The sequence below is a fragment of the Lontra canadensis genome, unplaced genomic scaffold, assembly GCF_010015895.1.
Source record: "Lontra canadensis isolate GAN:19392208 unplaced genomic scaffold, GSC_riverotter_1.0 scaffold5, whole genome shotgun sequence".
Taxonomy (NCBI): domain Eukaryota; kingdom Metazoa; phylum Chordata; class Mammalia; order Carnivora; family Mustelidae; genus Lontra; species Lontra canadensis.
Genome location: NW_022630999.1, coordinates 40,923,564 through 40,946,514, shown reverse-complemented (window position 1 = coordinate 40,946,514; position 22,951 = coordinate 40,923,564). Strand labels below are relative to the sequence as shown.

At 35.3% G+C, this 22,951-nt stretch overlaps 1 protein-coding gene across 2 annotated transcripts in view; it reads right to left on the bottom strand.

Annotated features, from left to right (window-relative positions):
• Positions 1 to 22,951, bottom strand: part of SLC12A2 (solute carrier family 12 member 2) — a 113,210-nt gene that overhangs the window by 68,945 nt on the left and 21,314 nt on the right. For both annotated transcript variants that reach the window (XM_032851969.1, XM_032851968.1), the window contains exons 2-4: positions 15,498 to 15,617; positions 14,110 to 14,185; positions 13,711 to 13,806 (exon numbers count right to left, since the gene is read on the bottom strand). In XM_032851969.1, the coding sequence (XP_032707860.1) occupies positions 13,711 to 13,806; positions 14,110 to 14,185; positions 15,498 to 15,617 (292 nt within the window). The remainder of the gene's footprint in view (positions 1 to 13,710; positions 13,807 to 14,109; positions 14,186 to 15,497; positions 15,618 to 22,951) is intronic.

Below are 22,951 nucleotides of genomic sequence, written 5' to 3'. Positions count from 1 at the left end.
TGTTAGCAAATAAAATGTTGCAGAAAATGTAGTATCTCTTAGGAAGTGGGGCCTACAAATGTTAGGTTAAGATTCAAAAAACCATATTAATTTGTAAAAGTAACAGGTTAAGGGAGGAAAACCACATAACCATGTCAGAAGACATAGGAAAAGCACAACACAATTTAATATCCACTCATGATAAATACTCTCAGCAAATTAGAATGATAACTTTCTCAATCTGACAAATGACATTTTCAAAAAACCCATAGTCAACATCTTCTTACTTGTGATATGTTGAACTTACTTTACATAAGAATGAGCACAAGGCAAAGATGTCTAGTCTCATCACTTCTATTTACCACTGTACTGGAAATCCTAACTAATTCAACAAATGAAAGAGAGAGAGAAAGAAGAGAGAAAAAAATTCTAAAAATTGGCAAGAAAAAATATAAGCCATGTCTATTCACAGATGACCTGTCTATTTATGTTTATCAAGATCACAGGGTAATGGTGTCAAAATACTAAAGGCTATTTTACTTCTCTATATAAGAAACAAAACATGGAAAATAAAATTTACAAATACCATTTATAACCAAATAACATGAAAAACTTAAGGATAAATTTAATAAAATATAGGCAAAACATCTATACTGGAAAATATAAAACACTACTATAAGAAACAAAAGATCTAAATAAATGGAGAGAGACAAATTTTCATAAATTGCAAGATTCATTATTATTAACATAACCATTCTCCCCAAAAATATTTTTAAGACTGGAATACCAAACCCCATTAAGATTTTATGGGCTTTTTGTTTGTTTGGTTTTTTTTAACAGAAATTAGTACACCTAGTCCAAAAATTTAGGTAGAAATACAAAGGACCTTGAAGAGCCAAAACAATCTTGAAAAAGAATGAAGTTGAAAGACTTAGAAATTATAAAGGTAAGCAATCAACAGTAACTGGCAAAATTACTTCCATAATTCTCCCATAAATGGGGGAAACAAACTTATCAAAGGAACAAACATACAGTCCAGACAATACACAAACAATTGATTTTTCAACAATGGTACCAAAGTTAACTCAAAAGAGAGAAGATAGCCATTTTAATAAATGGTGCTAGACCAAGTAGATACCTATGCAGGGAGGTAGGGAGGGAGGAGAAGCACACTCTCTGTCTCACTAATACGCAAAAATTTGAAACTATTGACAGTCAAAAACCTAAGTTAAAACTATAAAGATTCTAGACAAAAAGAGAAAAGAATTTCTTCATAACCCCTTGAGATATGCAAAAGATTTCAGGTCACTACAAAAAAAAGCCCTAGCCATAAAAGAAAACTCAAGAATCTGGATTTCTTCAAAATGGTAAACTTCTGCACTTGGTAAAAAAAGATTAAGAGAATTATAAAAGTGATGAGGCAAAGTTGAAAACCGGGGGAAAAAATACTTACATTAAACAAATCAACTGTATTCAGAATATATTTTTTTAAAAAATTCCTACAAATAAAAGATAATACAACTTAAAAATCAGCAAAAGATTTGAATATATTACAAAAGATGTACAAGTGATCATAAGCACATGTAAAGATGCTTACTATAATTAATCATCCACAAGAGTAGGTATAATTAAAAATACATAACAAGTGTTGGTAACAATGTAGAAAAACTGGAAGTCTCATATATTGCTGACGGTAGTACAAAATGGCACAACCACTATGGAAAACATTTGGCAATTTCTTATAAATGAGACATACAAGTACCTCACAAATCAACAAATCCATTCATAGGTAATCTCCCAATGTATGTTAAATGATACAACCACAAAGACTTGAATAAGACTGTTCCTGTCAGCTTATTCATAATAGCCTCACCCTAAAAATAATCCCAGTGTCCTGCAATAGGTACTAAATAATTTATTGTTACTATAGGTATACAGTCATAAAATAATGTATAGTAATGCTACACTACAACAAACTACTAACATATAGAATAACACGGATGAATCCCCAAAACTCTATGTTGTGGTGAGACACAAAAAGAGTACCTTCTGTAGAACACAATTCCATCCTGGGCTAGAGGTGAGAGAATGATTATAAAGGAAACTTCCAGTATGATGAAAATAGTATGTATTTTGTTTGAGCTAGATTTATATACTTATCAAAACTCAAAGAACTGTAAACTTAAAATGTGTGCATTTCACATGTGAATTTTACTCTAATAATATTGACCTAATTAACTATAAATCTATTGTCAACAACTACCATTTCAAAATTTTAAAATGGTACAAAATGATATAGCAAAAAAAATTTCATGTGCTAGACTTCAAGAGAAGATTAAATACGTCTTAAGCAAGTTCATCAACTCACTGCTTTTAATGAAAGGAGACAGAAGTTACTTCTAAGCTAGACCATGTGTTAAAGTTTTGTTTTGTTTTGTTTTGTTTTTGAAGCTTTTCTTAAAAGGCCATTAAATCAGGGCACCTAGGTGGCTCGGGAGGTTAGGCATTCAACACTTGATTTTGGCTGAGGTCATGATTCCAGGGTTATGGGATGGAGCCCTGTGGTGGGCTCCATGTTCAGCAGAGTGTCTGCTCAAGATTCTCTCTCTCCTTCTGCCCCTACCCTCTGCATGTATATTCTCTCTTTCTCTCAAATAAATCAATCTTTAAAAAAAAGAAAAAGCAATTAAGTCCGTAAATTAATTCATCTACATTTTTTTGGTAAAAACAACCCAACCCAAGATCAGGATTAGCATCAAACATCGGCCAAATGAACAGAGTTGTGACCCAGATTCTTCATCACCACCTAGCACCAACCCTCTCCATTCACTTCTGTGGTTCTTAGGTGCAACCTCACAGAATCCTAATACTGTAAGGCAATTCACTGGTCATCAGGCCAACTTCCTCATTTTACATAAGGATACAGAGATAAAGGTAAGTAGTGACTTTAAGCAACAGTGATGGATAAAGCCATGGAAAGACAAAAGTAATGTGCTGATTAGTCCTACAAGTAAAATCAACACTAAAATGACTGCCTCATCTATTTCATATTGTTCTAAGAATTGATTTAAAACTCCTTGGAAGAATAAAGCCCTATTATAACTCTATTTTAAATTTGTGCAAAATACTAAAAATCTTTATCCTTGGCTATTACTAACATACAGAATTCCATGAGTGGTATATAAGGGTAACAAAGGTTTTTGCAAAGTAGACAACATTTTATTAAAAAAAAAAATCAACTTTATCCTGTTTCTTTTTTCAAACAGGAGTCACTGGATTTGAAAACTCTTTCCAAGAGCTCTGTCTTGCCAATTTTTGTTATAAAGCATTAATCAATGATTTCCTTAGTTTCTTCTACTAAGAACCCAGAGTTAATCAATGTGAATGTGCATGGTCAGTTTTACTTTTGATTAGGAGTACATTTATCAATCAATCTTTGTAGAAAATGGGATTACCAATATACAGCTATTATGAACATTCAGAACAAATGAACTGAACTCAAATGGCATCTTCAAAATAAAATACACAAAGACAAAAACCCCCACACAACTAGGCAGGAAGGAGGAAGGAGTACTTACTCTCTTTTGAACATGCACTCTGGATGTTTGACTAACAATTATGCCACAAAAGAGACATTTCTTAAACCACACAGGGCTCTTAGAGGTTCTCATCACAAGGTAAATAACATGTTTTTCTTTGTTTTCCCTTTATCTATACGAGATGATGGATATTAACTAAACTTACTATGGCAACTTATTCACAATATGTGTAAGTCCAGCCATTATGCTGTAACACCTTAAACTTGTTCAGTGCCACATTCTGATTATATCTCAATAAAACTCTAAGGGAAAAAAAAAAAAACTACACGTGGTTCAATTTAGTACTTGCTCCTTTTATCTGCTAACCCGGACTAAATACTGTATATTAATGTGAAACATTTTTTAATCTTTAGAAACATCAACAAACCTGTCCAAGTTAACTTCCTTTGAACTATTTCACCTTTTCTTGTAACTCTTGCTCACCCTTGATAAAACTGCACAAGAAATCTTAACTGTCCAACATGCTGCTGAAAAATCACAGTCAACATGTGATCCAGCACATCCTCAGTGCTGTAGATGGGTTAAGGAAGTCTGAACAGAATCAAATCTTGACACGTTTTTCTACCAAAATGAACTTCCCCGAAGAGTAACTTGAAAGTAATTCAATTTAAAATACAAACTAATACAACTATGAAGTAGAAAAACACATATAAAATAAGATAAAATTTGAAGGGTAATGGACTCCAGTTAAAATAAGTTAATTTGGGGCACCTGGCTGGCACCTGGGTTAAGCATCTGCCTTTAGCTCAGGTCATGATCCTGGGGTCCTGGGATTGAGCCCCTCCTCGGGTTCCCTGCTCAGCGGGGAGTCTGCTTCTCCCTCTGCCTCTCCCTTCTGTTCATCCTCTCTCGAAAATAAATTTTAAAAATCTTTAAAAATAAATAAAATAAAATAATAAAAGTTAGTTTAGCAATGTGACACTGAGAGGGGATAATTTTATGTGTCCACTTGCTTGGTCCTAGTGCTCAGATACATGGTTTCCATAAGGGTGTTTTTAGATGACATTTACAATGAACTGATAGACTAAGAGTAAAGCAGATTGCCCACTGTAATGTGGGTGGGCCTCATCCAATCAGCTGAAGGCCTGAACAGAACAAAAACAAACCTCTCCCTAGCAAGAGGTAAGAGGGAGGTAGTTCTGCAGTAGACAACCTTTGGATTTGAACTGCAGCATCACCTGTCCTCTGGATCTCCAGACTGCTGACCTGCCCTTCAGATTTTGGACTTCCCATCCTCCACTCCATTATCATGTAAATGAACTTCAAATAAATTTTTCCTTATATATACATACACATCATACTGGTTGTTTCTCTGGACAGTCCTATTATGAAAATATTATAAGGTAAATATACAGAAATCCATATTTCCATTTAACAGCAACAAACAGTAAGAAATTAGAATTTTAAATAGTAACTTTACAATAGCACCAAAACCCAATTAATACTTTAAGTATAAATCTAAAAAATATCTGCAAGATCTGTATACAGACAACTGAAGAACTAAAGAGAGATAAATGATATTTATGAAATGGAAGCCCTGAGAGTTAAGATGTTAATTCTCCCCAAATTGACCTCTATATTCAACAGAAGTTCAAACTAAATTCCAGCAAGACAGTTTGCAGAAACTGACAAAGTAATTCTAAAATTTATATGGAAAGGCAAGAGAACTAGAACAGCCAAGACAATTTTGAAGAAGAACAAAGTTGAAGGAGCCATACTATCCAACTTCAAGAAATAGTATAAAGCCACAGTACCAAGGTAGTATGTTATTAGATTAAGGACAGATCTTCAGATAATGTACCACCAGAAAGTCCAGAAATAGACTTATAAATGCAGGGTCAGTTAATTTTTTTCCAGCTTTACTGAGGTATAACTGACATATGATTGTATAAGATATATCCTGTGAGGTTTTGACACATGTACATGTTGCAAAATGTTTACCAAAATAAGGTTAATATATCCTTCACCAAAGAGAATTTCCATTCTTGTTATTGTTTTATGGTAAGAACATTTAAGATCTACTCTCAGAAAGTTTCAAGTATATAATACTAATTATAGTCTGCATCCTATATGTTGGATCCCCACAACTTCTTATAACTGGAAGTCTGACCAACATCTCATCATTTCCCTTACCCATCAACTCCTTGTAATCACTTTTTTACACTCTGTTTCTAGGAGTTTGGCTTTTTGAGATTCTACATAGAAGTGAGATTATACAGTATTTGAGTATTTGCCTTTCTCTAACTTACTTCACCTAGTATAATGCCCTCAAGTTTCATCTATGTTGTTGCAAATGGCAATACCTCCTTTTATTTTTATGGCTAGATAATATTCTATTTTGTGTGTGTGTGTGTGTGTGTGTGTGTGTGTGTGTGTATGATTTTATTCACCTTTCAATGAATGCTTAGGTTGTGTCCATGTCTTAGCCATTTTGAGTAATGCTGCTCAAGGGGGTGCCAACATCTACAACAAATAGAAATTTCATTTCCTCTTAATAAATACCAAGGAAGTAGGACTATACGATCATATGGTAGTTCTGTTTTTTATGAGAAACCTCCATACTGTTTCCTACAGTGGCTGAACCAATTTTCATTCCAAACAGTGCATAAGGATTCTCTTTTCTCCACATCCTCACCACAACTTATCATTTTTTTTTTTCTTAAAGATTTTATTTATTTATTTGACAGAGAGAGACACAGTGAGAGAGGGAGCACAAGTAGGGGGAGTGGGAGAGGGAGAAGCAGACTCGCCGCTGAGCAGGGAGCCCCATGTGGGGCTCCATCCCAGGACCCCAGGATCATGACCTGTGTCAAAGGCAGACGCTTAAGGACTGAGGCACCCAGCACCCCCATCTCTTGTCTTTTTGACAATAACTATTCTAATAGGTATGAGGTATTAACTCATTGTGGTTTTGATTTGCATTTCCATGATGATTAGTAATGTTAAGCACCCTTTCATGAACTTGTTGTCTTCTTTGGAGACCTGTCCATTCAGGTCCTTTCTCTTTTAAATCAGATTATTTGGTTTGTTGCTATTGAGTTATAGAAGTTCCTTCTCTATTTTGATATTAGCCCCTTAACAGATAATATGATTTGCAACTGTTTTCTTCCATTCTGTAGGTTGTCTTTTCATTTTGTTGATTGTTTCTTATGCAGTGCAGAAGATTGTAAGTTGATAAAGACCCATTTGTTGATTTTTGTTTTTGTTCTTGTGCTTTTGGGGTCATATCCAAAAAATTCACTAGCAATACCAATGTCACGGGGCTTTCCCCCTATGCTTTGTTCTAGGAATTTCCTGGTTCTAGGTCTTAATTTCCTGGTTCTAGGTCAAAATCTATTTTGAGTTAATTTTATGAGTGATATAAGAGGTCCAATTTATTTTGCATGTGAATATCCAGTTTTCCCAACACCATTTAAGAGACTATCCTTTTCACATTGAGTATTCTTAGCTCCCTCGTCAAACATTAGATGAGTGTACACATGTAAGTTTATTTCTGGGCTCTTGATTCTATTCCACAGGTCTATATATCTTTTAATGCCATTACCATACCATTTTGATTACTACAGGTTTAAAATATAGTTTGGAATTGGGAAGTGTGATGCTTTGTTCTTTCTCAAAACTGTTTGACTATTCAGGGTCTTTATGGTTCATGATAATTTTTCCTATTTCTGTAAAAAATGCCCTTGGAATTTTGATAGGAATTACACTGAATTGATATGGAAGGAACATAGGTGTCCATCAGTAGACAAATGGGTAAGGAAGGGGTGTGTGTGTGTGTGTGTGTGTGTGTGTGAGAGAGAGAGAGAGAGAGAGAGAGAGAAAGAGTGTGTGTGTGTGTGCGTGTGTGCGCGTGTGTTGGAATATTACACAGCCATAAAAAAGAATGAGACTGTGTCATTTGAGACAACATGGATGGACCTAGGCAAGATTATGCTGAGTGAAATGTCACAATGAGAAAGATAAAACTTTATGATTCCATAAGTGGAATTAAAAAAGACAAACAAGTGAATAGACAAACAAAAAGCAGAATCAGACCTATAAATACAGGGAACAAGCCGATGATTGCCAAAAGGGAGGAGAGTAGGAAGGTGGGCAAAGTGGGTAAAGGGGAGAAGGAGATACAGGCTTCCAGGTATAGAAAGAATAAACAAATGAAATAAAAGGAGGCACAGCCTAAGGAATATAGTCAATGATATTGTAATAGTGATGTAATGGGACGGATGGTAGCTACACTTGTGAACACAGCCTAATGTATCAACTTGTTAAATCATTAAGTTGTAGATCTGAAACTAATGGTAACACCGTGGGTCAACTACACTAAAAAAAAAAATAAAAAAAAAATTCAAAATTTCTAACTAATAAAAAGCTTCAAAAAGTTGTTACCCAAGACAGGGGAATATGAGAAGTTTGCGACAGACATCCTTTATCTCCCATGGAGAAATGATCAGTGTACATAATATGAAACATCTGTATATTTTGCAGTATCTGTGGAAATTGTGTAAAATAAAGGTTATTGAGGAAAAATACCCTCAAAAGGTGAAGATAACAAAAACATAATAAAGTCATCAATGATAAAGTAAACTAACAATTTTTGCTCAGAGTTCATCTAGTATGATTAGAAAATATATTAGAGTTCTTATAGCACTAAACCACCTACTTCTGTAAACTTACTAAACAATTTATCCAAAGCCACCTTGTGTAAAATTCCAAGGAACCATTTTGAGAATACAACAGAGTTGAGAGATCCAAATGGATCCAATATCCATGTTGATTATTGTTCTAGGAAATATATTTTAATAGCCTGGTCTACCCATAAACAATGATCTGTTTGCATCTTAACACTGCACAAATTTCCTCTGTTCTGTTGCCATTATTAAGGCAAGTAGAGAAAATGTGTTAACCAACATTAAACCTTCAGACTAGGACCTGGGGCTATATTATCATTATGATTGATCACACGAATAAGTTAAATTTGAAGAGTCAGGACATACTTCCCTAATTCTGCAGCGGAAAATTTCAGAACCAAGTTGAAGTATTTTTAATCATCAAAGACTCGCAAGATTGAAACGCCACCAAATGAGTCAAAAAGAAAACCCAAGTCAAAAATTATTTATAACTGTTTGCCAGATTCACATTCAAAGTATTTGTGGTTTATAAGTAGTGTTTTACTAAACTAAAAACAATGTTGTGCTTAAGTCTAATAAAATCTCAAAATACAACTGCTAGAGAACTGCTCATTACAGCTTCTTCAAACATTTCACTGATCTGGAAAGCTATAATTTGAAAGAAATTCTCAGTAAAAGAAAAGAACTACGGAGCTTAATTCTAAGTTATAAGTCTTTGCTTGGTGAGGACAGGAATGAATAGTTTGTAATGGACTAAACAAAAAACTTGACAATCAATATAGAAAGCACTTTCTGTCACAATCCATTCAAAAAATGTTAGTATTACTTCCCATGTTACTTTCACCTATAGAGAGAAGGAAGAGGTCTTCAATTATTTCAGAGAAAGGAAAAAGACAGAATATACAAAGACAATTCTGACATAATGCAGACACTTAAAAAAGATTGGCCAGTAAAATCTGGATAAGATTTAAATTTGTTGAAAAAATGAATATAATTGTTTCATTTCTTCTCTCTTCATCCATACAAAGTATACATATGACTAACAACAGTGTTGCATTAAATCTGATAGATAACGTATGTCAAGACTACACTGTCATGCATAGCAGTTATGTTTCATGTATCAGGTCTAGCAGTTAGGTTTCAAAAAGTAATTGCACTATTATCTGAACACAGCTCCAAGAAAATAGGATCTTCCCTGACTTTCAACTTTGTTACAAACCTGCTGCCCGTCACAGAGAGCTCAATAATTATCTGCTGAATGACTGATATACAAGTAATATGAAATTTCACCTTAGTCATGGAATAGACAGGTTTATATTAATTTTACATTTTCAGAACTACCTGTTTGAATTTGATGTAACCTGGATTTTTGTTTGAAAGTATACTGAACTTTCAACTTAATGTTCAACACATACAACACAACACCATTCAAAAACTAGCATTTCCTATTTCTCAAATGAGACCATGTTCACAGATTGTTTGAGGATGGAAGAACTCCTGTCTGAGGCATCTAGAAAATACAGATCTTAAGTGAACGTGACTGCTGGCCAGCACCCTCTTGGAGAACCTGCTGCATGTGGCCCAAGTAAATTCTGTAAAACCCAGGCCTCAGAAACACCTGATAAGATGAGCACAATAGTAAAGAGCTCTGGGATCCAGCAGGCCACCGTCATCTGTAGAACCTATGTGTCTGTCAGGCCAGGGATTATGACAAAGATGAAGGTGAGAGGTACCTGCTAAAGTTCCTTGGCACTGCTATTCTTATTCTGTGCAGGCAAAGTACAGAGGGCATGATTCTCTAACCTGCTAGTAGCTTTTAGCACCTAAGAACCTTTACTAAAAACTAATCAAGACTGAAACTATGCATCTTTTATTTTCTAAATTTTGACTCTTTTTTTTTTTTAAAGAAACCTTGAATGTTACCATATAATTTTTATCCTAGATTTCATAGTTGGACATAATTATATTTGTTTACAAATTGGCAGTTACTTCATCTAATAAAAAACAGCTGCACTTTTCTAGTGTTATCTTTTTAATCTCTAAAATGTACTGATAAAGCCAATGTTAAGGTAACTTGGCAGTAAAATTAAATTTCTCCAAAGGCAAAAAGCACGTAGCGCTAGGAAGAGTATGTATTTCACATACTTCCAAAGAGATAGAAACATACCCTATAAATTGAGAATAAATATTATTCAATATTAACAAAATATAAATAAATTTTATGACTGAGTTAAGAATCAAGATAAACTGTTCAATGTTCCCTCAAAATAGTTCGTTATATTAACAAGATAATGAGGCAAGTTCAAAAGAAGCTCTCTGAATTGAAATTACTATACAGAGCAACCAAAACCTTTAGGTAAAATATTTCCTTATTAATTCCCTTAATAATCAACCTCCAGTTCATGGATAATTCAGATGGATCACCAGACGTCACTATTTCCATGGTATACTTCCATTTCTCCAGTCTAAGCCTTTGGCACCCTGACCTGTGGATATCTCTAGCTCTATCCTCTCTTCCCTGTGTAGCCATTTTAGAAGAAGTAAAAAATCAAGTCCTCAGTAATTGGACTAGAGGAGATCCAAACCTGGCGCTCTTGGGCCCACCCCACTAAAAGACAAAGCAGTTTTTTGTTACAAAGGGCAAAAAACCCACACCTATAAAGTGCGTCTCTTACAGTCTGTTTTAAACCATAACTCCCACTCTTTCTTTCTCCTTGGAAAATTTTGTCAAACAAGGATTCCGGGGGTGCCTGGCTAGCTTGGTTGGTGAAGCGGGCAACTCTGGATCTCAGGGTTTTGGGTTTGCGTGTCACATAGTATGTAGAGAAAACTTAAAAAAAAAAAAAAAAAAAATTCCTTGTTCCAGAGAGATTCCTAGTCTGGAATTTACTGTCATCATGCTATAGTGTCACTTAATATGTTGCTCTCTTCTGTATATTCTCTGAAATGCTTCTTGGAGCTACAGGCATGATATAATTCCAATTCAGTTCCTTGAGAAATAATATTTCACATGCTTTTACTGAGTAAAGAGCTTACAAAATTGAAAGATTTTGATTCTCTTTCCTTTTCTTGCTACGTAGAACAATTTTCAAATTAAAAAAACCCCATCAGGCACCAGGGTGGCTCCCTAGTTAAGCGTCTGCCTTCGGCTCAAGTCATGATCCCAGAGTCCTGGGATGGAGCCCCACATCAGGCTCTGTGCTCAGCTGGAAGCCTGCTTCTCCCTTTCCCACTCCCCCTGCTTATATTTCCTCTCTCTCTCTAATAAATAAATAAAATCTTAAAAAAAAAAAAACTCATCAGTTGCTTGATTACACTGATTTTAGGTAAGGAAATTTTCACTCAGAAAAACTTGATTCAACATGAGTTTCTTCATATTTATCAATTTTCATTCATAGCATTCTTCAAAGGTAAAAAACAAAATTTTGTGCTGTCTGTGAACTTAAGAATTTTATCATACATTAGGTCTTCATTTAAACTAGTTATTATTAGTAGTAGTACTGCTGTTCAAACTATCCAAACTTAAGTCAGCATTAGCTCCTTCAAATTGGGTCCTGGGTCCTTCTGACCTGAAACTAGTAGCCTCTGTTACACATCCTTTATTTTCCAATGTGAAAAAATGTCTAGGCTCTTAAAGTAAGTTTCCTGGCCAGATTTGGAACCAATTATTTCTCCAAGGTCCTCTGGTATTCCTCTGAATGAAAATACATCACGTGGGCACTAGGGGGGCTCACTGCTACTGGGCTGGTCATTTGTTATATGCAATTTTTCCATATAGAACCAAGCAACACATACTTTTGGGATAAAATGATAAAGTCACACCAATACTTTCAATTTAAATCATGACTACAGGGTAATATATTCTTGTCAGATTTAGACCTCTATCAACTTTATCATATGGTGAAAATACCGTTTTGTCATGAAACCAAAACAAATCTCATTAGGACTGTCCAAGTTCCATGAAGCAGATAAAGGGATGACAGAAGGGGCTTATAGTCATTGAAAAAAATCTCCAAAAGGCTTTCACTGCAGATGATGATACAACTTGCTTGTATTCAGTAAAGAATCAGCCAGGTTTCCAAAGTCACCAATTGACAAGTGAAAAATGAACTCCTTCTAACAAAGTTTCAAAGTATGTGCTCAAATTCTCTGAGCTAGATGTATTTATGAATACATACAGAAACTGGTAATTTTGAAAGATGAAGTGGCTTTTTAGTTACAATGCAGGAAAATCTATGCTTACCCTAAGTTTGAGTTCACATGGAGAATAATCTGTAGGGTTTATGCTGCCAGTGGCTTCATGCCCCACTAATCCCACTGAGGCTTAGGACCTTGATTGGAAAGCTTGAGGATAAGGAGAAATACTTTGATAATTTGCTAGTCCACCATATCCACTTCTTCTTTACCATTCCCCAGCAGTAGCAGAAATAAATGAAGCATGGGGTACAGTACACAAGAAGCCAAAAAGAATCTCTCAGTGTTGTCTGAGTAACTCTTTGGACATATCCACATCATACACCCCAATATAGCTCATCTAGACTCGTGTACACATAGAAGTTGAGCCAAGAGTCATGCATGCTCAGCACGGTCATATTGCTACCAGCTTCCCCCAGGGCCATAGTGATCTGGATCTAGCAGTATATAAGAAATATGAAAATATGAAGACAATGAAGACAAATGAAAGGCTCAATCTGGTTCCCTCTCTAAATACCTGGTGCAGATAAGGCAGAAATTGTGTATGGCTAATGTCAAATACGGATCTGTAAAACAGGTGAGGCAGATGTTACAAGCAGATTCTCTTCTTGGTTGATTGCTATGACAACTGTATAGGAGCTGGTAAAGTCCATTTTCTTTCCTTTCTCCAAGAATATCCTCATTCCATCTAAATGATGAGTTTTGATTTGGAAAATGCAATTTTTTTCTTCTTGTTCACAGGCGTCCCAAGGCCATTCTTCTAGTCTCCTGGGTGCTTTCCCTGGGAAGGTAAAATCTCACAAAGCAGATCTTGTGGATTCCAATGAAAGAGGCCTCAGAGACCCAAAGAAGAGAGCTAGAGTTGATAGTATGGATTCAAAGTCCCAGGTTTAACTTACACAAGCTGTCAGATCATGGGAAAAGAACTCTAAGTTTCCCTAAAGGGAGAGGAATGAGGTTACACCTGTATAACCAACCAAATACAGGACGCAAGCTCCTGATATAAGAGCTAAAACCAGGAAGGAGGTAAGAGACAGTCCAACAGGAAAGAAACCGGGTCAGAATCTCCATTCTTGCTACCAAATACAATGAACATCCTAAGTAATTTCAAACATATATGTTCGTGTATGGGCCAAAATTAAATTTTACATTCTAATATGCTAGTTTGAAAGTGCTTAGTAGCAAGTTTCTCACCTATATCGACCTATGCTGTTTCTAAGATAAACATAATTTAGACCTAATTTAAAAATGTAAACCTCAGTTTACTGAGTAACAGTAATCTGGTGACAATGATGTGAAAAGACTGAATTTACCTCCACGTACAAATCCATTAGTAGCTATTGCTGAAGTAGACAATCCCGTGATAGTTGTCACAACAGTGGCCATTATAATTACAACAACTGACAGACCTTTAGGGCAAAAGAAAAGAGACTGAGAATATTTATATTTATTTCAACCTGCCCTATCTAGAACTGATTAGTATACAATGTTTACATTATATTTAACAATTACCTTATTTCTATCCCATTTTCGAAAAATCTACTCAAAAATTTTTAAAAAGTAACATTAAGACAACACTCTGACACAACCAGGAAAATAGCTTAGAATAATGCCAATTGTTTGAATTTTATGAGGTTCACAGCCTAGACGAGCACATGGTTACTTTGCTTTTTCATTCTCAAATGAATCAAGTAGTATGTAACTCTGCTTACCTATTCCAGCTTGACCCACAATCCATGACAATCTAATGAAGAGCATAACACCCCAAATGTTTAACATACAACGTACCTAGGTAAGAAAAGAGGGTAAGTTCCAGATGAAGGCAAATGATCAAAAATAATACATCAGTAAATGCAAAACTAGCCAAAAGGAGGACAACATCCATTTAAAACTATAGAAAGTCATTTAAAATTTCTTATCATTCTCTTTGTAATACTTTTTTAAAAGAACTTAATGAGAGAGCTAAAATGTGAGATAATTTAAGTGTAATATAACATCACAAAGGTCTGATATAACAAAAGGTACTAAACAAGGTGTAAGAAATATTCTACCACTTCAACCCTAAAGAAATAGTTCCTATTCCTATTTATCCACGTAACTAAGTTTAATTTTTGCTTATTTTTTTAATAACATCCTTCTTTCATTTCATCAGAAGATTTAAGTATTATAAAGTATATCAAAACAAAATGCTAATTGTTCACACACCTTTTTTTTTTAGTTTATTTATTTAAGTAACCTCTACACCCAGGGTGGGGCTCAGACCCCGAGATCAAGAGTCGTGTACTCCTTTGACTCCAGCCAGGCACTCCTCACACATCTTTTAAAACTCTGAACTATTTGAGAGAGTTTCCAATTTATTTTTACTTTTGCATATTATGCTTATGTACAGAACACAGTCATCTAAAATACTAAAATCTAAGAACAGGCAAACAATATTACCTGAAGCTTCTTCACATTTATTCTATTGATTAAGCAATGAAATTACTACTGGAACTGGGATTTTCCCTTTGCTTCTGCCCTAAATGTCAACATGACTCAAATTAAGTGCTCCCAACGTCCCAATGGGAGGTCAGTTAGTCTACCACTCTCCTCCAGTCAGTTCCTTAGTGCCTATTTCAATACAGAAAAACAGAAGTACATCTGGAACTTAATCACCTGAACCTATCTAATGAAGTAACCTCAACACTTAAGAAAACGATTTCTCTTTCATTCTTTCCATGTTAATTTTCATACATTTCTCTTAAAAAAATAACGAGGAATATTTAGCTTTACTGCCTGCTCAGATTTCTTAATTCTGATTCTCCCATCAATTTAATAGTTTCATATTTAATTTCTGAAAAATGACAATATGTGAGATTTACAAGAGGTAATAAAATAAAATTTGGAGGAAATCAAGTATAATATGATTCTTTAATACATATATTCTGTTTCCTTTGCTAAATTTTATATCCACAAGTAAAGGAGGTACATATTATTAATCTGGTTTTCCATAACATTCACATAAAAAGAGAAAGAAGAGCTCTCTTAAGAAATGATGAGAACATCAGAAAGATTTTATACTAAACAGAAATGCCCTAAAATTCAATCTATAGGTACATACTAATACACCCTTGATCCAGCCAAACTTCACAACTCCTTTACTTTCCGCAGTGTACGTCACCACAGCATCTCTTGTTGGAGTACTTTCTTCCCCATTGGCAAAGCCATCCTCAAAAGGTTCCTGGATAGAAAAGGAAATGTGAATTATGCCTAATTATCTGAAGTTTAAAATCACCTGGTGAAGACAAATATCACTAAATACATTTAATCATATTTACGAGAATACCAGACTTCCAAGAATCAAGGATGTCTGTATACTTCACTTAAAAAATAAGCAAATAATTAAGTGAAAGAAAACCTTAATTACTGGTGTTGAAAAAATGTAAATCTTATCATGACAGCAAACCTGTTTTAATAATTTCAAATTTTAATTACACTGTGGTGGTATCTAGAGAACAAATAAGTAAGTACAGGCTTAACTAGAAGTCAGTTCAAATCTGTCTCTTCAGCCACAACTTTATAGTATCTGGGTGGCATCCTTCCCACAAATGTAATTTCAACATTAACAATTTAAAACTCTATCACCAATTAACAGTTCTCCCTCTGTAGTCCATTACAGCAGGATTCCCATGGATCCCAAGATTCATTCCTAACTCCTGCCTTTACTCATTTTGTATCTGCATTCAGTCAGTCACTCAGTACTCTTCATTTTTCTCCTCATAATTTTTCTTAGATTCAGACATAAACTGGTGTTAACGCTTCATGTCTCATTGTATTTTTAGTTTTTTGCTCTCTCCTTTCTCCTTCCCCTCTCACTCCCCCTGGTTCTCTCATACTCAATACACTCAAGAACCAGTAACACTGTGTTAAACAGGTCACGAGAGGTGAAGGGAGGTACTGGGGGAGAGAAAATGTTTTATATCTAGAATTATGTCCCTGATACTATCACCATAGTTCTTCCTTACCCATATGTCAAGAGCAGGGAACAAAATACAGCTGTGTTTCCAACATCATTCTTTAAATAGAAAAGCCAACTAAATCAATTATTATTTAAGCCTGAAAATTACCATGGAGATTTCCTACCATAGTTTTTAAAAACCATTTCCAGTGGTGCATACCCTCTAGTGAATTCCCAATATAAATTTTTTAAAAAGATTTTATTTATTTGATAGAGAGTGACACAGTGAGAGAGGGAACAGAAGCAGGGGGGAGTGGGAGAGGGAGAAGCAGGCTTCCTGCCAAGCAAGGAGCCCGATACGGGGCTTGATCCCAGGACCCTGGGATCACGACTCGAGCCAAACGCAGATCTTTAACAACTGAGCCACCCAGGTGCCCCAATATAATTTTTTTTTTTTTTTTATTAAAAGGAGGTATATCAAGTTCTGTGTTCCTGGAGAGAAAAATCTGTATCATAATCCAAACTTCCCCTTTTCCCTTGACCAGTATCTGTAAGCCAAGTAAACACATTTAATTACATTTAAAGTACTAATTTCGTATGTAGCAACCTGTATCAGCTTAGATTCCATATTAATACAGCTAAACGACTGCTAATTCATAGATTTTTACGGCAAAGAAGAAATGCAGCAAGTTAGATGCAATAATTTATTTTAGTGTATTTTTTGAAAACTAATTCATCTAGGCTTTTTAATGACAAGAAAAAAGTCAAATTTTCAGCTAATCCTCATGTTTGCATTGAAAGACGCAGCAGTAACTTCAACTATGTGAAACACTTGGAAAACAAGTCATCCTAGGATCGTTAAGAACTTAAAGATGAATGTTAATGTTAACCACTCCTGAGAATTGACAGGTCTTTAAAAACAGATCATAAGGGACACAAATTATAGTAATTTCCTTGATAACACAGTTTCCTATTTTCTACTGTATCAATGATTACTGTACTATAAGAAGAATATCCCAAGCTTATGGTATATAGAACCACTCCCAATAACAAAAATTATCTGCTATACTTTACCCCAATGATCCCACCCTGCTATGCTTTAACAGATTTATTGAGATTTAATTCATATAATCACACAACTCACCCAAATAACATGCAAAGTCGATGATTTTTAGTATATTCATCAAGCTATATAATTATCACAATCAATTTTAGAACATTTTCATCATCTCAAAAAGAAACTCTAAGTCCATCACTAACTAGTCACTCCCATTTCCCCCTTTCTCCTGCTCCTGGCAATCATTTATCAACTTTCTGTCTCCATGGATTTGCTACTCTGACATGTCATATACATAGAATGGACTCATATAAGGTGTGGCCTTTGTACATGGCTTCTTGCACCTCGCCCAACATTTTCAAGATGCATCCATGCTACAATGTGTTTCAATCCTTTACTCCTTTTTATTGCCAAATAACAACCCATTGTAAGAATACACATTTGTTTAACCATGCACCAACTGATGAACATGTGAATCTATTCTACATTCTGGTCACAATGAAATAGCCTCCTATGAACACTGGTGCACAAGTTTCTGTGTGGGCATATTTTCGTTTATCATGAAAATACCCTTAGCTGTAGAATTGCTGGGTCTCATTTTTGAAATGACTACTCCTGGTCATCTTTTTTCTTCTTTTGTATCAGACTGTAGAGTGTGACTCCTCATTTCAGAGTCAGTTTATCTGTGTATTCTGTTATCCCTCTTCCTCACTTAGCATCTGATATAAACATGGAAATCAGTAATCGTATTGTCAGAAATGTGTTTATGTAGGGGAAAATATGTGACCAGGGAACTGTGTGGTTCAATCACAGATCATTCCACTTTGGCTTTACTTCCACTATTGCAGGTGCCCTATATGGTAGAACATCAATGATGATCCCAAATGGAAATGGGGGGAAAAAAAAAAAAAAAAAAGACTCCTCATAGGCATTGATGACTCAATAGTTCAATTATTAAAATAAAGCCAGAAAAAAATTTTTGCCTGTTCATTCAATTAACTTTAAAGTATGGAGAAGTTCCTTGGTTTTCACTGTAGGATATGCAGCATTCTGCATTTAATTTGTAAATGGAGACTTTAAAATATTACATAATCTTGGGGCGCCTGGGTGTCTCAAGTTGGTTAAGCTTCTGCCTTGGGCTCAGGTCATGATCCCAAGGTCCTGAGATGGGGCCCTGCATTAGGCTCACTGCTCAGTGGGGAGTGTGCTTCTCTCTCTCTCTCAGCCTCTCTCCTGCTCATGCTTTGCTCTCACTCTCAAATAAATCAATCTTTCTTAAAAGTTTAAAATATCATATAATCTTCTAAATATTATAAGAAAATATAATGTCTATAATACGCATGAAAAGATCTCTTCTTTCCCATCTCTACTAAAGATGCGTATACATCATAGGCTATCTTTTCTAAGGCTAAGTATCAATGTGGGTCTTCTTTTTAAGATTTTATTTATTTATTTGACAGAGATCACAAATAGGCAGAGAGGTGGCGGTGGGGGGAGGGGAGCAGGCTCCCTGCTGAGCAGAGAGCCTGATGCTGGGCTCGACCCCAGGACCCTGACCTGAGCCAAAAGCAGAGGCTTTAACCCACTGAGCCACCCAGGCGCTCCAATGTGTGTCTTTTTTAACAATGCAAAAGCACGCAGGCATTATAAAATTTTTGCTGTGGGTGCTTATCAGAATTTCACCACAAAGTTGAAGATCTAGAGATAATTATGTAAGTTTCCACTATACTACAAACAACTGTATTAAAAAAATGAAGATTTTCCAGCACATATGAAAACAGTATTTTAAAATAAACACGAGTCCACATAAAATGAAAGTTTATCTTCCTCTCCATATTCCAATAGCTCTATTTAAAAAACTATTTGTTATTAACCTCTAAAGTACAATTCAAAAAATTCAAAAATTATAATCAAGTACTTATTACTTGCATTTCAATCAACAGATTTATATATAACAAAATTGGGTTAAATTGTATTAACTTCCTGCAAGAACAGGAAACCAAAGCATAATACACATACTGTGTTCCTTTAAATACATTAATTCAGGATAAATAGGGAAACGATGTGGTATTTTGTCTACATACAAAAAAATTTTTTTAAATCTTATAATCCAGAAAATTTCACATTTACAATTATGAACTAAAATTATGCTCACACAAAGCTGCATAAATAACATCTTCAATCTACCTAACAAGTTTCAAAAAAGGATCAGTTCGTGTTTTTACCTGTTTTTCACATAATGAATAAAAGGTCAAAAATAACAACATGAGTGAGTTTTATTGGTAATGCCATATTAAATGAGATGGACCAAATGAATCAAATTAATTTTGATTTATTTGGGAGGAAAAAAATTTTCCAAAAATAGCACAGTGATTCTGAGTCTACCAAGCAGCGACTAAGGATGGGGTATGAACAGAATGGGGAAGTGAGGAAGAGACTGAGAAAACAATGGAAGACCCAGAGAATTAGGCCCACAGTAACTGGAGGGATTTCTAAATGAAATAAAGAGATATACTAATAAATTATGGCAGCCTTATTTTAGTTAGACATGCTGAATTTGAGGAGTCATGAGACAACTGAAGACTTCTATCAGGCTATTAAAAAATTCATGACCGGAACTTAGAAGAGTGGCCAGGGATAAAGAGCAAGTGGGTGAAGCTATGAAACAGAATGAAAAGAGAAACTTACAGAGAGAAAGCATGAAGAGTTGAACATTTTTCTGAGGATATATAAAATACAAGAATAAGGAGGTGCATGCGTGGCTCATTTGGTTAATCACCTGCCTTCTGCTCAGATCATGATCTCAGGGTCCTGGGATGGAGTCCCACATCAAGCTCCCCGCTCAGCGGGGAGCCTGCTCATGCTCTCTCCCACATTCTCTCTCTTATCTCTGTGTCTTAAATACACTTAAAAAAATTCTTTACAAAAAGAAAGAAAGAAAATACAGGAATGAAAAGGAACTCTGGTCTCCACAGCCATTATTTCTTTGCAGAGAGTAAAGAAAAAATGTTTTTGCAGTATGGGTAATCTCCTCTCCCCTCTGTATATTCAAATTTCCACCTCAACTCCATCATTCTTTCTCCTTTAACCATGGTTAACTTTTTACTGCACCATGACTCCCCCACACAAAAACACCATTACCATCAACAAATGCCCAACCAAATTTGCTCAACTATTATAGGACGTTAACGACTGCAAACCTGGTTTCACCCCACCACAACACCAAAATAGTTTTAAGACATCCCAATACTTCTCTGCTGCCAAATTTAATGTACATCTTTCGGTCTCTGTCCCGCTGGACTTATGAAATGGCATATGATACTGTTCACTACTCTTTCTTGAAACATCTTGAAATGCCACACTTTCTCTGAGCCTCTTCTACCTAGCAGTTAAACAGGAACACTTGGTCCCAGAGCCATCTCCTTTGCTCATCCTGTATTTTCTTTCTACAATCAATCTTACCATCTGTAACCTATAGCCTTAAATACTATCTATATGTTAAGTAATAAGCGATGGCGCCTGTTCATTTGTAGATCAGAACCACCCTCTTGAATTTGAGTCCTGAGTGTGAATTCTAATGTTGCCACTTGGATTTTTTTTTTCCTATTCTAATTCTTACCAAAAGAGAAAATGAAATTGTCAGTGTGTTATACACAGCAACTTTCCTCTAAATGAAAAGAAGGAAATGATTTCTCTTTCTTGGATCAGTTGTGGTGAACACTTAACTATCAAAAAAAGAATGTGACAAGAAAAACAATAAGGGCTTAATAATTAAAATCCTTTATAACATAAACGTATGTTAGATTCCTCAATGGAGGTCTTAAAAACTGTTATGAAGTTTGTTCAGCTTCCATATCCAACAACTAAACTTGTCTTTTAATTCTCCCATTTAAATTATCTTTTACAGTTTGTCTCCCTCCCAATCCCAACTTGTTTCATTTACTCTTCTCCTACCCCATTAATCCCCCATGTTGCATCTCCTCTCCCTCGTATCAGGGAGATCATATGATAGTTGTCTTTCTCTGATTGACTTATTTCGCTAAGCATGATACCCTCTAGTTCCATCCACGTTGTCGCAAATGGCAAGATTTCATTTCTTTTGATGGCTGCATAGTATTCCATTGTATATATATACCACATCTTCTTTATCCATTCGTCTGTTGATGGACATCTAAGTTCTTTCCATAGTTTGGCTATTGTAGACATTGCTGCTATAAACATTCGGGTGCACGTGCCCCTTCGGATCACTAGGTTTGTATCTTTAGGATAAATACCCAGCAGTGCAATTGCTGGGTCATAGGGTAGTTCTATTTTCAACATTTTGAGGACCCTCCATGCTGTTTTCCCAAGTGGTTGCACCAGCTTGCATTCCCACCAACAGTGTAGGAGGGTTCCCCTTTCTGGGGGGAAGGGGGTTGGGAGAGGGTGGGTGGGGTTATGGACATTGGGTAGGGTATGTGCTATGGTGAGTGCTGTGAAGTGTGTAAACCTGGAGATTCACAGACCTGTACCCCTGGGGAAAAAAAAATATATGTTTATAAAAAATAAAATTAAAAATAAATAAATAAATAAATAATCTTTAACATATCAAATGTCATATTTCAATTCTGACCAAAGAGAAGACACTACCTGTAATACATTGACTGAGTTTCCTCATTTTTCAGTAAAAAAAGAAAGAAAAAGAAAAATCTCATGAAATCAAGCTATTGTTTCTTCCCCAGCAGAAGAATTCTCTTCAGATTTTGAGAGACAACATATGATGAAACCAGATTTTTCCGAACACTGGACAAAAATCAAGCTTTAGGAAAAATATACTTAACCAAATTTTTAAAAAACTGCCACTGAAAACTTTAATACTGCTTTAAACTAGCTCTGTAACCTGGAGCGCAATGTTGTCATCTGCGTACAGCCTTCTCAGTCCCCAAATATACACATCAATGCGCTTCTCGATGTTAAATGCTTTAGTTCACATTACATTAAAATGTCAGTGATTTCTCTTTCTTTGGACATCCCAGTCACTAAATCCAAAGAATTTTCATTTCTGGAACAAAATGTAGCAAGGAGATCTTTACAACTATACAGACAAGGATGTTAATATAGTCACAGAAGAGGACTGTGCAGTGAGTTCTGAACATGTTTTTTTGCATAGTAAGTTGAAAAAGTGTTTATTGTTGGGCAGAGAAACATCAAGACTGTAGTGCAACCTCTGAATACAGTTAAGTACTAAATAAGACACATTTCTAGCAGTGTTGTTGTTTTTTTTTTTTTACCTATCTATTCATTTCAATAGGAATTTAATTTTTATAGATAAACTGGTAAACACCTGGTAAAAGTGTCTTTGCTCGACAATTTCAGGTCACAGTGGGCAAAAGATAATGTTTGCTATTTTATTTTGTTTTATTCATATTTTATTTTAAATATTTTATTTATTTATCTGACGGAGAGAGAGAGATCACAAGTAGGCAGAGAAGCAGGCAGAGAGAGGGGGAAGAAGGCTCTCCGCCAAGCAAAGAGCCTGATGTGGGGCTCAATCCCAGGACCCTGAGATCATGACCTGAGC